The following is a 16,749-nucleotide window of genomic DNA, read 5'->3' as shown; positions in this document are numbered from 1 at the left end:
GCTCTGATTTTTGTCCACAGTGTTCTGGGATTTGGGTTTTTCCATGTATTTGTAATCATTGCTCTTTCCTTTCCCAGTGAGAAGAGCAAACAGTTGCCCAGCTGATCCATTTCATCAGTGCTGTGTTTACTTTCTCAGAGCCCTTGTTCTCTTGCTCCTCCGAAGCAGAAGACATCTGATGAGGCCCTCATCTAATGCAAACAGTGGGTCATGTCTGCTAGCTGCAAGTATTTCCAGTACATCTTTTGTACATAGCAAGACCTTTCACACAAGCAGCTGTGGGTGGTTTGGGGTGGGGTTAAAGAGTTCCTACCCTATTTCCCACAGATGAGCAGAACCTCCATTTGGGTCTGCAAACTCTGCACCCAGGCAATGCAGGCAGCCAGGGTCTCCATGTTTGAAACTGGGAGCTGGGTCCTTCAAGAATCCAAATAGCTATCTCAGCATGCATTGTGCTAGCAGTCAACTGGGAACCCTCATTACATTTTCAGCTACCCCCTACTTGGCTACGAAGGGACAGAAGCGGAGACCAGCCCTACTGTCTGTACTGGAAGCATAGAGTCATTGAGTGTGCTTTGCAGAGCAGCAGATGTACAGATGGCAGCCCCTCTAGACACAGCACTCTATCACAAAGATGGCCACTCATTGCTGAGAATGGCTAAAAGGAGCAAATGCACCCAGCCAATCAGCATTCCATGGAAGGACAGCTCCTCTGTTCATCCTACCTTGGTAAAGGGCAGGGTAGAAAAGCTGAGTTATCCATATTTAACAAGCTGTGTTGGAAGGATTCCCATGGGGCCACACACAGGCATAAACAGCTGAATTTACTGCCTTCTAACCTCTTATTGATGGTCTTGTGAATGGGGCTAGTAACTAGAACACAAACACAGAGAGGATGATATTGGGAGCGATGAGTAGAGAAACGAACACATGAAGGTGCCTTGCACTGAGTTAGACCATTGCCCCATCTAGGTGAGTATCATCTATACTGACTGGCAGTGCTTGTGCAGGGCTTCAGCCTGGAGTCCTTCCAAACCCAACCTGGAGATGCCAAGGCCTGCACATGGGACCTTCTCCACATGAGAGCCAGCGTGGTGTAGTGGTTAGAGTGCCGGACTAGGACCGGGGAGACCCGAGTTCAAATCCCCATTCAGCCATGATACTAGCTGGGTGACTCTGGGCCAGTCACTTCTTTCTCAGCCTAACCTACTTGACAGGGTTGTTGTGAAAGAGAAACTTAAGTATGTAGTACTCTGGGCTCCTTGGAGGAAGAATGGGATATAAATGTAAAATAATAATACTCTACCACTACGTTACAGGACTTAGGTTCTGACAACGCTATGTTGACCAACCTACTGTAGTGCATTGTTTCCTACCGTTTCTTCCAGTTTCTTTGGGGGTTTTCTTTTTTATTCTTCCAGCTTGCCATGGAGAAGACCATCTGAGAGTTAAAGCCTTTCTGGACAATGTTTTGAACATGAAATTGCTAAAGCTACTTAAACCAATGCGTTGAACAAGATCAGTCGGTGCATAAGAATAAATATACTTATCATGTACATAATGTAGCAAGCTTGTAGTCATTAATGCCAGTTGGCCACCTCTAAGTTAGGCAGATAACTAACTAGAGGTTCAAGAGGCCAATTACAGTTTCTAAAGACAGGGCAGGTTTAGACGACCACCAGACAGTAAATCAGAGGGAAGCAAAAGTTTCCGGGGAGAACATGCTCCTGGCATAAGCCTCAAGATCTGCTCATTTTGTGACACCTGCATGTTGGGTGGAGAATGTGAGGTTCCCTCTGCTGCCCAACCTTTTCAGCCCAACCTCAAATGTTGGCCCGAAGAGAACATTTTCTTCAGTATGAACTCTGCCACCTATTAAGATCTTCAGGGGAGGTTCATCTGAGGTTGCCACCAGCTCATCTGGTGACGACTCAAAGGTGAGCCTTCTCTATAGTTGCCCCAGAGCTGTGGAACGCACTTCCTGCTAAGATTAGAGCTGTTGGCTTTTAGGAAAAAACTAAAGACAAATCTTTTAGGAAAAAACTAAAGACATATCTCCTCAGCCAAGCTTTTTAGCTATTTGGAAGTTTTATGGGTATTACTTTAATTTGAACTTTTTATACATTTTAATTGTTTTAAAAGTTCTTGGTTTGTTTTATTGCTCTAAACTGCCTAGAGACTTCAGTTGTGGGTGGTATGCACATATGTTAAATATAAATAAAGAAATGTTGATTGTGAATCTTGGATGACTGTCGGGCTGTGGGGTGAAGCCAACACTCTCCACCTTACACTAATGGTTTCAGGCATCACAACATGAATCAACGTTGTGGCTCACACTGGGAGCACATGCTCCCCAGGAACCTCCTGTTCTCCAGAAACCTCCAGTTCCTTCCGACTTACTTTCTGGTGATCATCTGAAGCCACTCATAATGTCTGTTGCCCTGGAGGGGGAAGTCACAAGAAGAGTCTTAAATGGAAGGGATGATATAAGAGAGGTGATTCAATTTTCCCTCTTCTCCCCACACAGCCTGGTATCTGTGCAATGGTGGATTAAGGGAGAAGCAGAGGAGGCATCTGCCTACGGTGGTTAAATTTGAGGAGCAACAACTTTTGCTGCTCCTCAAATTTGGCTGTGTCTCTCTGCAGGTAGCAGTAGCAGCAGGGAGGAGAACATGAGGGGAAATCCACCCTTCCCCCTCTAAATATTGCCACTGCAGGATGAAATGTGGTGTTGGTGGCTGGCTGAGGGGGGGGGTGAGAATGAGGAGGGAAGAGTGCCCCCAATTTTTTTCACTTTTAAAGTTTCAGGAGTGGTCGTGGCCTGTCTCCGGCCCCGCTGCCCTCCATTAACACCCCATGGCTCACGGCATCCACTTGGGCTATGCCTCTGAAGCCGAGCGAGCAAACTACCTGAAACAAGATGGGGAGAGAAGAGCTCACTCAGAGCCCGAGAGGATGCCGTGTGCCATGGGATGTTACTGGCGGGCAGCAGGGCCGGAGACAGGGATCCGCTGCTCCTGAAACTTTAGAAATTTAAAAAATGGGGGCACTCTTCCCTCCTCATCCTCACCCCCCCCCCCTCCCTGCAGCCAGCCACCGATACTGCACCCCATCCCTCCATGGTGATATTTAGAGGGGAAAGGGTTAGGGTTTCCCATTGCCCCCACTCCCCGCAGTGGCAAAATCCTCTTTGTCTATGGGCAGCAAAGAGGTTAATCTGCCCCTGTATCTGTGTGGTCACTAAACATGACTGTTAGAAACAGTTGACAGGCTAAGTGTGAGACAGAGACAGCGACAGCTTTGGAAGAGCCTGGCATAGAAAGGCTGAGCAGGAAGCTGAAGCACTTTAGTGCAGGGCTTGCTGCTCTCTGGGAAGAGCTGTCACCTGTTGCTGATGAACGGGAAAGCTCTGCTATTTCAGCTCTAGCTAATGCTTAGCTTGCATATTAAACAAACCAAGTATTACAAAAGTGCCATATCCCTCCAGTGATCACTCCACCAAATGGAAACCAGAACTTGTGGAGTGCGGTATCCCTGAATTTCTCACTACTCCAAGAAGTGAGGAGCAAGGGCATGTAACAATTTAATTCTTCAAATATTCAGAATGCTTCACATGCATTAAATCAGCAAGTAGAGGTCAATAGCTGAGCGGATGAAAACTGTATTTTGCATGCAGAAGATCTCAGGTTCTATCATTGTTATCTCCAGTTAAAAAGATCTCAAGATGGGGAAAGATCTCTGCATAAAGTCATGGAGAGGTACTGCCAGGCAGTGTTGGGTCAATGGACCAATGATCCCATTCAGCACAGGGCAACTTGCTGTGCTCACCATAAGCAACTTTCAGTAATTTGGGCTGCGCATTTCAGAGAAGTGGTGAGATCGTTCGACAATTTGTACGAGCATTTTGAATTCTGGTCATTCTGCAGGGGAACCTTCAGACTCTGAAGGGGGACATGAATGTTCACTAAATAAAAATGAAATGGAATTAAAATATATGAAAATCATTACAAAAAAAATTAAAAGTTTAATAAAAGGCAAAGAGACAGAAGGGGGCAGGAACGTACTGTCACTTGTCACCCGGTATGTCACAAGCACGATCCAACAGGTGGCCTTAGTCCTAGCACAAGTACATTTCACAATCCACCCAGCACTTTCTATCAGTCACAAGTGATGCACTACCTGGGGGACAAATATTATATTTTCCAGTGACAAGTCACAGCTGCTTGACTACCGGGAAAGTGTGATTTCTCCACATAAGAAGGGTTACCTTGAACAAAGGCATCTAGATCGCACTAGCAACTGCATATGGTTGTGTATGTGAATGGGGAGGGAAATAAATTAGGAAGTCCTTTATCATATTTATGTATGGTGTTTCACACACAAGAAGAGTATGTGTTATAGGGGTACACCAGTGATTTAATGTGGTTTCAGCACACAAGCAAAAAGAAGGGAGCAAATCCCCTTCCAAAAATCCATTCAAGGTATACACAATGAAAGGGACTAGTGGCCGGACACCAGCTAGATTTGGAGGAAACAGGGCATAATCTAGTAGTCATCTTCAACACAGATCAGCTAGCTCAAGATTCCCCAAGCACAGGTGAATATTCAGTTGCTGGAGGCTGCCCCGGACAAATTGGTCCCAAAGTGAACACTGAAGTCCCCCACTGCCATAAGCCTGGGGAACTCCACCACTAAGCCCAAGCCCATTAGCTCAGTTAGGGACTCTGTTGGGCAGCAGGGGGGATTGATATACCAACAAATATCCCAAGATATCCCTAGTCCTCAAACTTCAGTACACACATTTGATATGGTCAGATACTTTGACAGGGATCCTGGTAAGGGAGATGCTATTCTTATAGACCACAACTACCCCACCTCCCTGCCCACCTCCCCCCCCCCACCTGCTGGGACCAGACTGGGCCACCAGCCTCCCCCAACCAAGTCTCTGTAATGCATACCAGGTTGGACTCTTCATCCATAATCAGATCATGGATGATTTCTGATTTATTCTGGACTGACCTGGCATTACAAAGGAGCAAGGTAGTTGGCACTGCTCTCCCCAAAGAGCTGGCAGAGGAAACATCTATTAGATTTGTGATTTGCTTCCCCTGTAACAGCCTGCTGACTTGCCAAGGTTACTTCTTTAATACACCACCATCACAATAGCAGCCCCATAATCAGTGGATACACCCCATCTCCTTATCTAGACACATTAGAAACCAATCTTACCCAAGACATAACACAACAAACATATAAAATAACCACCCACCACTACCACACAACCAGAACACACACACACACACACACACACGTAAGTTCCTGGGCTAGGAGTCTGGCCCTCACCCTCATTGTCGCCCAAAGGGCAAGGCCCACTACCACAGGCAGTATTCCTGTATAGGCCCAGCAGTGGTGAGTCTGGGCAGATGGTAGGCAGGAACGGCTGACTCATCCCAGGCCCCAGTCCTGTACCAACTCCCAACAAAGCAACAGCAACCACAGTCCTACAGGTCAGCCCAAGACAGGCAGTGGGCAGGTGGTGGTGGCAGCCAGACAGCAATACAAGGGCCAGGCTCTCACTGAGCCATCTGGTATGCAGATGGTCTCTTCCTCTCCTGCAGAGCTTCTGACAAGCTGGGGCTACATGCAGCGTTCCTATATAGGCCCAGAGGTGGCTAGTCTGGGCAGGTGCTACACAGGGACGGCTGACTCACCCCGGGCCCCAGTCCTGCACAAACTCCCCACAAAGCAACAGCAGCCAACATCCTACAGGTCACCCTGAGAGAGGCAGAAGGCAGCAAGAAAGCAAGCAGGCAGGCAGCAGCAGACAGATGGCAATGCAGACTCTCACCCTGAGCTGTCTGGGAAGCAGATGGTCTCCCTCTCCTGCAATAGTGTGGGATGCAAACTCAAATAAATATCCTATGTTTCTTATGTTCTTCTAACAAATTCATGAAACATTCTATCAGTGACTATTAGCCATTGTAGCTAAAGGGATTCTCTGTTCATGTTAACCAACAGAATATGTTTGAATACCAGATCTTGGTACTTATACTCATTTGTACTGGTGGGTGTTAATACCTTCATGCTCTGCTTGGAGCTTCTTTCAGGCACCTACATGGTCACTGTTGCAAAAGAAAAAAAGGGGGGAAAAGAATGCAGGAACAAATGGACCTTTGGTCCGATCCAGCAGGGCAGTTCTTCCATTCTTAAACAAACATAACCTTGAGCACAGAATGCTTGTAAAGGTATATTCCACCTGGAGAAGTTCTGCACAATGTTGAAATTCTATCTGCAGAACTCACATAATGATCTAATTTACCAATGAGTGTAAGTGTCTGCACAGCGGATCACATTGTTCCAATTGCATTTGATTTCATAAGAGGTCTGAGTGCAGATCCAGGTCAATAATTATTTCTTAATAGCTCCATACACTACTCCAATCTTTTAAATAAAATTTAAGTGAGATATTTTAAATAAGATACAATACCTGTAAATGAAGGCAAGCTAACCAAAGCTAAACTACAGGCCATTTCAGATGTCACACAGAAGCATGATTAAATCTTAGGTACACATTGTCTCCCACTCCCAGCCTCAGGAGCATGCATTCCCCACTCCTCTGCCAGCACGTAAGTCAGAAGAACTGGTGATTGGAAACAAACCGAGATATACTGTGACATCTGGATTGGCTATCTTAATTTATTCTAACCCAAGTGCATGAAATAAACTGAGATATGAAACTTACTTCAAACCTTGGGTTCATATTTTGGTTTATTACATGCACTTTTAAAAGAATAAACCAAGATTGGTCAGTTCTGATATCATGACCCATCTTGGTTTGTTTCTAACTCCAGTCAGAAAAAGAATTCTGACTGTGGATGCAAGTCAGAAGAAGAATTATTCTGACTTGCATGCAGGCAAGGAAGAGTGGCGTGCATGCTCCCAAGTCCCAGAAACATTGCACAAAACCAAGATTTAACTGTGGTCCCATGTGATGTCTGAACTGGCCCTATAGCTGATATGATCTGTGGGAAATGGATCATGGAACTGGCATTTTTAAAAGTCAGTCTTGCGAATAAGCCCCCAAAGTTATTAGCTCACAGCACCATTTTCTAGTCATCCTGCCCACACATACCTTTGTGGCACATAGGGGACCTGTCCGAATAAAGAACTCTCTCTCTCTCTCTCTCTCTCTCTCACACACACACACACACACACACACACACACACACACACTCACACAGTTTACAAAACTTCATAAAACCTTCACTGCCTGCTCATGCTGTCTAGTGCTACCAGGTGAATGACTATTTAAAAATCTGGTGTATGCTGAAACTTGCAATGTGCAGTAAAACCTTTCCCAATAGAACCAAAGCTATGATATAACAAATCGCTATATGATACAACTTAACTGTCAATTGTTTTCAAAAACTAACACACACACACATAAACAAACCTCCGGCGGGGTGGTGTCTGTGACAAAAATCTGGTACAAGGTAGACACACAATACATAAGCAAAGCATATTCAAACAGATCAGATTTCTGGATATTATGGAAAGATAAGCAGAACAATTAATATTATAACAAGCCCAATTAACTTGTGCACTGATACACACCCGTACATATGCACATACCACCACCACAAAATATTAGCGTGGATGAAAAATGGTTTTGCTCTTATGTGGATCCAGAATGGATTAGATTCCCTCTTCTTAGATGAGACTGCCCCCTTGTGAGCATGAATTGTAAATACTGTAGATTATGTTGTAAGTAAGCCCTGCATCACTGTCTACTTACAAAAATAACCTCCTGCTATTCAGGAGGTTGTGAACCTTTTTTAATTTATATCTTTAGATTTCATATGGATGTGAGCACTTTGCTCTTCCAGATGTTATGTGATATACAAGTGCTTTATCTTCCAGCTAATTGGATTTTAGTGATGATTGATTAATTAAGTGCCATTAAGTCGGTGTCGACTCTTAGCAACCATATAGATAGATTCTCTCCAGGATCAGGATGATCTGTCTTCAGCTTGGCCTTTGAGGTCTCTCAGTGGTCCATTCATTGATGTCGTAATTAAGTCCATCCACCGTCTTCTCTTTCCTTCAACTTTCCCCAGCATTATGGACTTCTCAAGGGAGCTGGATATTCACATAATGTGTCCAGAGTATGAAAGTTTGAGGCTGGCCATTTGTGCCTCGAGTGAAAATTCTGGATTGATTTGTTCTATGAGCCATTTGTTTGTTTTCCTGGCTGTCAAAAGTCTTCTCCAGCACCAAAGTTCAAAAGCGTCAATACTTTTTCTATCTTGCATCTTCAAAGTCCAGCTTTTGCTTTTCAGTACTCCAACCTAATATATAGCTTTAACCAGAGAGAGAGAGAGAGAGAGAGACCCCAAACAAACATCACAAGACTGCAAGTGTTTGTTTGTTAGTTTAATCATATTTCTATACTGCCTGATATAGACATCTCTAAGTGGTGTACAAAGTTAAAGACACACACACACACCACAAACAAACCACCACCACCACCTGACTGCAGGTGTTTTTAACCAGAAAAGTTCTAGTACAACAAGTTCTAGTTACAATGAAACCAAGCAAATTCTCTGAAGATTTTTTTTTTAAGTTTTCTTTATCATGCTCACAATTTGATAGGAGGATTATGCTGATGGTAATAATTTACAGATCTTACAAGAGCTAGTCCAATATATGTCTAGGGTAAGTAAGAAATTTCATGATTCAGACTTTCACTAGAAATTGTTTTCAGTTCTGATGTGGCAATAAAATTTTGTTTGTGAAACGAAAGTATTGCAGGCAAAAGCGCTATTTACAGCAGCAAATGAATGAAGAAAATCCCACCATATGAAGGCTATGTTTCTCCTATGAAACACAGGTGAATACATTCAGATTTTATTCAACATAGGGGTTTGGGGCTGCACCTGAGCTGTGTGACTGCAAAGGCATGTTAAGCATATTCACCCAATAGGATGGATGCAGAACTCTTGTCTCATGCTCAGTGTTCAGAAGCCACACCCTGTGCCATTTGGTTAACTAGGTGGATAAACCCTTCATTCTAAAGTCAACATATATGTGCTGCTACTCAAACATACTAGAAAAGTGAAAGGACAAGAATAGGAAGAAGACCTAGGAAGGCTATTGACCTGATCCAGCCATACTGTAAGGCAATATGAATCAGTAGCTGCAAGTGGCATATTCCAGAAGGGTGGTGTGTGCCCTTTTCCTGCCTCTGACCTCTGTTATAAATACACCTGAGGCAGATGTGACATCTTGTATTTCATCAGGTATGGCAATGTCTGACTCCAAGGTTGGTTTGACTCTTATACTAACATTTCATAGTTTTCAATTACAAGATCCATGAGGAGAGAACGCTATAAAATTACAAAGATCTTACTTCTGTGAGGATTTTTAATTGCTATTTGATAGTAGCCATAGTATAGCCTGGCAAGGAAAAGCAAAAAGATGTACGTTGTTTAGATCAAGAGGTGAGTGAGTGAACTGATTCAACCTGCTGAACAGGGTGAACAGGTGCTAACAAAAACAGTGACTGACATCGAATGAAACTGATGAACTAATGGAGCATGCATGTGTGCCGCACTCCAAAATAAAATGGTATGAGTATCACGTCAGGAGTGGGCATTTTTTGCCCATCACTTCTTCCCTCTGAAGTAACCTGTGCCACCCCAAAATATGTCTGTGGCTGCCCCATAACAAATTGTTATCTGGGTGGCTCACAACACAACATTAAAAGATCCAATAAAAATACATAAAACACATCAAATCACAACACACCAAATATTAATTTATTTGGTGTGCTTTACACACACACACACACACACACACACACACACACACACAGTGGTCCCTCTACTTACGAAATTAATCCGTTCCGAATGCACATTTGTAAGTCGAAAAGTTCGTAAGTCGAAAAGCGGTTTCCCATAGGAATGCATTGGGAACGGATTAATGCGTTCCGGAGCCTAGAAAAAAGACCCAGACCCCCAGTAAGACTTGCAAACTGCACAGGAACATTTCTTTTCAAGAATAAACAGGCAGTAAACAGGCAGGCAAGTCAAGGAAACCACATGTAAAATTCGTAAGTCGAGGAAACCCCATCTAAAAATTTGTAAGTCGAAAAAACCGCATCTAAAACCGGATCTAAAACTGCCGTTTGTAACTCGAAAAATACTTATGTCGAGTAGTTCGTAAGTCGAGGGACCACTGTATGTATGTGTATATGTATGTGTGTGTGTGTATATATATATATATATATATATATATATATATATATATATATATATATATATAATGCAAAACAATTTTTTAACTGTTTAATTGGGCTTTAAAATTGTTAATTAATTGTTTTAATTGGGCTTTTAAAAAATGTAAAAGCCCACGTGAACAGAAAAGTCTTCACCTGGGCATTTTTCACACACGGCTTTTAGCTCACATCTCCTCCAGAATAGAGGGTGTGCGTTCACATATCAGCCAGACTTACCCCAAAGTCCCTGCGAGCTATCAGGGAGCACTTCACACACTATTTGGGTTTTTCTTGTGCATCAGATTGTAGCCTGATTTATATCCGGGGTGGGGGGGATAATCCACTTTTTGCATCGGTGTGTGTGTGTGTGTTTTGCAACTTCAAACTCTCAGTAAAGCCTGTTGTATGAAAAAACGCCCTGGTGACTAAAAGGACAAAGTGGTGATGAACCTCACTGTGGAGGCTTAGTATTAATACTTCCTCACCACTGAGCCTCCCAGACTCTCCAAATGTATTATGCCTCCTAGATAATTAATTTCTGTTAATTTCACTTCATCCCTCCATGAACAACTATCTCTTTTCTCATATCACTTCTCTTCTGTATCACGGAGGGCCACTACATGAATCACAGTTCCCACACAAAAGACATCAAAAACCACTTCTCTGTTGTGGCACTCTCTGTGAGAGCTGTAACGTTTGCATTGGCCTCCGTGAGTGAAGGTTCTCGTCCTGCTTGACAGAACCAGCAAGCAGGAAATGAAAAGAGTTGTCATTTTGCTGGGCTCTAAGGAGCAGATGCTCTGAGGCCTCATGAAACTGGGCATTTTGGTAATGGGAGGGCAGGACTACCTCCTTCATCAGCAATAGGGAGCCCATGGAAATCTCACATAGCCCTATGTTCCTATGCCATGAATTTGCACAGGTGGTGGAAATACGTTTTCACAGGGTTATAGGCTTCAGCTGTTACTATTTACCAGAGACAGTCCCTGTTTTGGAATCTGTCCTTATGAATCACTATCCCTAGTTTTGCCTCTTGGGCAGGCTTGGTTGATTTCCAGCTCCCCTCCATGATGTCATTCTTCAGGATCCAGCTGCTTCTCCAGAGTCTCCAGAAATTAAACCTCCAAGTGGCTGAGTGGATGCATCGTGTTTCTAGTGTGTGTACATGTGAATGGGTGCCCAGGAGTAAGGCACTATGCAGTTGACCAGCAGGTAGTGGGTGGAATCCAGTCTTCAGCCATGTGTAATAGTGGGTGGGGGGCTTGGAATGAGAATTAGTTGTAAACACATGTATCCCTATTTTTATCTGTGAAATGTTGGAAGATACGAATGGGGCAGAGATACCATTGTGTGGATGGGTCCAACGAACCCGAGCCACCACTCCCCATGGAGCTGCCCCAGGCGGCCTAGCCACACCCCTGCATCTAACATCAGACACAGGGGGCGTGGTGGTGTGCAAAAAGAGGGCATGCAGCCCTGTTCACAAGGTGCTTCAGCCAACTCTGGGTTTCCAGCCTGCCCAGGGGAGTGCCTTTCCTTGCCTGGAAAAGCAGAGAGGTGCATTCCCAACCAGGCTGGGAACACAGCCCTGGCGGAAGCATCCCGCAAACTGGGCCATGTGCTCTTTCTGCACGTGGCCACACCCCCATGTGTCTGATGTCAGATGCAGGGGCATGGCTAGGGTACCTAGGGCCCCTGCCAGTGGGTTGCACCCACACTACCGGCGGTTTCCTACGTGCCTGGATATGAGTTTGGCTCATCTGCATGGCAATCTAGAATAATGTGGTCTGTGTGCACTTTCTTACCTGCTTTCCATTTGTGGCATGCTTGTAACCATTATGGTATGCCATACCCTCCACACATTCTACCCCATGCCTTCAAGTTGCTTAGCCATGCCTCCTACTCATTCACAGACATGGCTGCATTTTCATGGGTGAAATGTTGGACGGTATGCATGCATCTTTGGTACCAGACATGAAATACTCATGCCTTATCACCTTCCTCAAAATCAAGCACCCAGCAAAGATCATGCATCCACACCCTCCCCTTATCACTCAAGCACAAATGAACTGGTTTGGGAGTGCCCCTTCTCCTGTTCTGGGTGCAGCAGCCGATTCATATTTCATGGTCAACACAGAATTATCTTTCGGCTACGCATACCAGAAGGCAGGCATGGAGCGACTAGAGAGCACCTGAAGAGGCCAAACAAGTTTCCCCTTTGTTTGTTCTCAGGGTGTTCCTTTCTTTATTGTTGCTAGTGAATCCGGCTGTCAATCTGCCATTCAAATAGGTGCAAGAGAGGAGGGGCTGCTTGCCTAGAGGATTTTTTCACTTCCCTGAAGGTCCAGAACTTCTCATTTGCTGCAAGTGGCAATTTGATTCCATCTCTGGCTTTGTTCCTGTTTTGTAGGTTGGGTGCTTTAGATCTTCTCTTGTCTTCATTCCCCCCATCTCAGTTATCTGCTGCAGGTGGAACAGAGCGATGCCATCTACCTACCGGGACCCGAGCCCACGGGCTCCTCCAGTGCCCCAGAGTGCACGTGCCACACACTCCACCGGCCAGTCATATCAGGAGCTGAAGCTTGGATGTCAGCAGACAGGGACACTCTTTGAGGACTGTGACTTCCCAGCCAATGACTCTTCACTTTTCTTCAGTGAGAAGCCTCCCATCCCCTTTGTGTGGAAAAGGCCTGGGGTGAGTATAGAAAGTATCTCCTCGACAAATCCCATCATGTAGTGTTTTATGCAGGATTGGACTTCTATATTTTTTAAAGAGAAAATGTCTCATTCTCCAGGCCATAGTAATGTGTAAAAGATTTGTGAGAAAAGACTGGAACTCGTGTGTCTTGTGTAACAACTTACTCCTCCCTAAAGGCCTCCAGGCATGTTCCCCTATCCTTTGCTTCTCTTGCCCTCTATTCTGTTCTGACAACAGATTGCCCCACATTAGAAAACATCCTAAATTCTGTATTTATTAAAATTTCATGCATTGCCTTTCGGGGCCCAAAAGGGACCTGCAAGACAGTGAACAACAATCAAATTAAAACACTGCCCCCTCCTCCATAAAAATGAGTGACATGATGCACAGCATTATGGAGCCATAACACTGCGCCTTGGAGGATCCTACTGCAGTCTTCTCGGGCAGCCCCGATGCTGTTCAGAAGCAGCAGTTGTAGAAGCAGCATTTCTGTGGATTTCTGCATTTGTGACAATGGGGAAACCTGCAGAGATGCTGCTTCCACAACTGCTGCTTCTGAACAGCAGTAGGACTGCCTTGGAAGTTAGTAGCAGCTCCAGGGTGCAGCATTGTGGCTGCATGTCATGTCAGTGAATAACGTTGACAAAAATCCAGTAAATCACAAAGCAGATCAAAACCAAAAAGAAAGCAACTTAAAATCACAGGGAAGGAAAATCACTTGTCTGGAAATGCAATGAAACACAGCAAACCTAAACAGACAAAAAAGGGGGACCAGCAAGCTTCTCAGGGCAACCAGTTCCACAGTCTGCATGGCAGCTGAGAAGTTCTTGTCCCATGTTCTCATCAACTAGATTTCCAGCAACGGTAGCAGATGAAGCAGAGCCTCTGTGATGATGACCTAAGTGAGCAGACAGGCTCATGAGGGAGGAGGTGTCATGATTGCTAGCACTTTGACGTGTGTTTGGAAACAGACCAGAAGCAAATGGAGACTGAAGAAGATAAGAGTCACAGAGTCTGAAGACTCTGGCTGCTGTTTTTTGTACTAATAGAGGTCTCTGTCTGAACAGTTTCCCCAGGCAACCCCATATAGATCATGTAGGAGTAATGAATTGGGCGCAGAATTTCAGCTTTCCTAGCATCAGATCTGGATTTGGGGTGGCAAAAGACAAACTGCCTTGTCTATGAGCCAGAGCTATCTCTCTACTTTTTCCAGAAAGGATCAAGTGGCAGAGAGACTGGACTTAAGTTAATATTGAAAGCACATTTTCAAAAATATTTAATGTTTTGCCCCATTTCAATGAAGTGTATTTTGTTTGCTTTCTTACTTATTATTCACTGACTCCCATTTCTCTCTTCGGGATCTTCTGTTGCTCTTCACACATCTGCAGTGCCCACAAGCCCTATTCACATGTTATGTTCTGCACATGTACGTTCTGTGTATAGTGAGTGCATGTTCAGTCATTCATTCACACAGCTGTCCATGTATATCACAAAGAACAAAGGGTGGGAACAGACCCAACCTTCACTGTTGGGAGGATGTAAAAAAGCAGACCCGTGCTGCTGCAGAGGTGAGCCTGTTCTGCTGTTATGGGGCCCCTCCAAAGACTGGGGCCATGGGCAATTGTCCTGCTTGCCCTGCCCTCATGATAACCCTGCTTCACACAAAACTTGGTACAACAAATTATATTAGCTTGTTCTGATATGTCCTCCATACAACAACTAATGCAGAAGATGCATTTTCTATGATGATGCCTTTTAAATGCCGCTCTGTACTGTCTGCATCTGCAACTGGTGGGAGGCAGTAAGTGAGAGTTTGGATGAAATTAAGCCAAATGAGATGATTGAGTTGATCTGGTTTAATTCTGAAGCTGTGTCCTTTATTGATGATTTTTCTCTTATTGTGAAAGGAGATAAATGTGGATTAATGAAGCATTGTGACGTGTGTAATTGTAGTATTTGTATCATTTTCTCTGTAATTTTGATACATTAAAATAAAAAGTATATTAGGCAAAATGGGGCAGTTGCCTTAGGCACCGTCTTAATATAGGACAACAGTAAAAGGTGCAGAAACCTGATTTTGTTTGCTCTCTTAGCACAATGTATATCTACACATCCCTGGTTATAGGGGAGAGTTCTGCGGCCTGCATACTGATAAATTCACAGAGGACAGGTCTATCAATGGTTACTAGTCTGAGGCTATAGTGCACGTCCAGCCTCAGAGGCAAGATGCCTCTAAATACCAGTTGTGGAGGAGCAACAGCAGGAGAAGAGGGTGTGCCCTCAGCTCTTGCCTGTGGGCTTCTCAGAGGCATCTGGTGGGCCACTGTGGTGTTGTTGTTGTTACATTTATATCCCGTTCTTCCTCCAAGGAGCCCAGAGCGGTGTACTACATACTTAAGTTTCTCCTCACAACAACCCTGTGATGTAGGCTAGGCTTAGAGAGAAGTGACTGGCCCAGAGTCACCTAGCTAGTATCATGGTTGAATGGGGATTTGAACTCGGGTCTCCCCGGTCCTAGTCCAGCACTCTAACAGGATGCTGGACTGGACTAGATAGGCCTTGGGCCTGATCCAGCAGGGCTGTTCTTATGTTGTTATCCCAGAGATATAGATATAGATATAGATATAGATATAGATATAGATATAGATATAGATATAGATATATGATAGACTAAAGCAAGGCTTGGTATTGACTCCAGAAGAACCTATTACTTCCCAAATCTTCCCCATGATAATGTTCTGGAGGAAACCAGGGATTTGTCTCGCTTCAGTTCACTTACAAGCTCCCCGTGACCAGTTGTGTTGAACAAGCAGGTGGTGCCGCAGGGTGATGACCGCTGTGTGGTTTGACTTCCCTTTTGTCCTCTCTAATCACGACACGCCAGCCTGAGTCATGTTCTCCCCTAGAAAGGTGCTCAGCAGCAGGAATGCAGCCAGGTCACCTGCTCCCTGACATTTCCTTTGAAGCTGTGAATGATCTGGGCGGGGGGGGGGGTGAATGCTGGCCTCTCTTGCATTCCCTTTAAACTCTGCAAAGCATGCAACCAGAGTTAATTGCCTTGGCTTGCGGGTGGGCACTTCTCCATCTCACCTGCTGCGTAGACATTATTGACCTTCCTCTTGCCCACTGTGAAGAAGGTTTTGCTCCACAGGCATCTTCCTGTGCTGGCTTCCTTCTGGAAGGTAGCTTGGTTGGCTGTCTAAATCCTGTTTGCCTTCTTCTCCCTACTTGGTTTAATTTGAACTCAGCAGAGCTTAGCTCTGAAAACCACATTTTAAACACTTGCAGTAGTGGCTTGTAAAATTATTTTATTATGTATTCAGCCCCAGATGGAAGGCCTGCCCCACGACTGGCTCCATTGCCTTTTATATGCATCAATGAGAGATAAACACCTTGATAAGATGATGTGCTCACATCAGTTAGATTTCTGTGAAGAAAAGGTGTGCTTGCTGATTTCAGACTAGGTTGCTGCTATCTTTTAATGGGTAGTGTCATTCACCTTGGCAGAATTTTTATTTATTTATTTATTATTTATTTATTTTTGCACTTATATCCTGCTTTTCCTCCGAGGAGCTCAGAGTGGGGCACATGATTATTTTTATCCAACAACCCTGTGAGGTAGGTTAGGCTGAGAGATACATGACTGACCCAGAGTCACTCAGTGAGTTTCATGGTTGAATGGGGATTCGAACACAGGTCTTCCAGGTCCTAGTCCAACACTCTAACCACTACACTATGTTGGCTCTCTATGACACGATTGGCCAGTGGTCTTAAG

General features: G+C 44.5%; 1 protein-coding gene across 1 annotated transcript in view; it reads left to right on the top strand.

Moving 5' to 3' along the window:
• The first annotated feature begins 11,385 nt into the window (after positions 1-11,385).
• The window catches only part of CAPN9 (calpain 9), a 45,379-nt gene continuing 40,015 nt past the window's right edge, over positions 11,386-16,749 (top strand). Inside the window, exons 1-2 of the mRNA XM_053298230.1 lie at positions 11,386-11,488; positions 12,733-12,971. Coding sequence (XP_053154205.1) covers positions 12,759-12,971 — 213 coding nt within the window. The 5' untranslated portion in view covers positions 11,386-11,488; positions 12,733-12,758. The remainder of the gene's footprint in view (positions 11,489-12,732; positions 12,972-16,749) is intronic.

This window comes from Hemicordylus capensis, chromosome 1 (genome assembly GCF_027244095.1).
Source record: "Hemicordylus capensis ecotype Gifberg chromosome 1, rHemCap1.1.pri, whole genome shotgun sequence".
Lineage (NCBI taxonomy): Eukaryota > Metazoa > Chordata > Lepidosauria > Squamata > Cordylidae > Hemicordylus > Hemicordylus capensis.
Note: the sequence above shows the minus strand (reverse complement) of the source record. Positions and strands in the feature narration are given on the sequence as shown.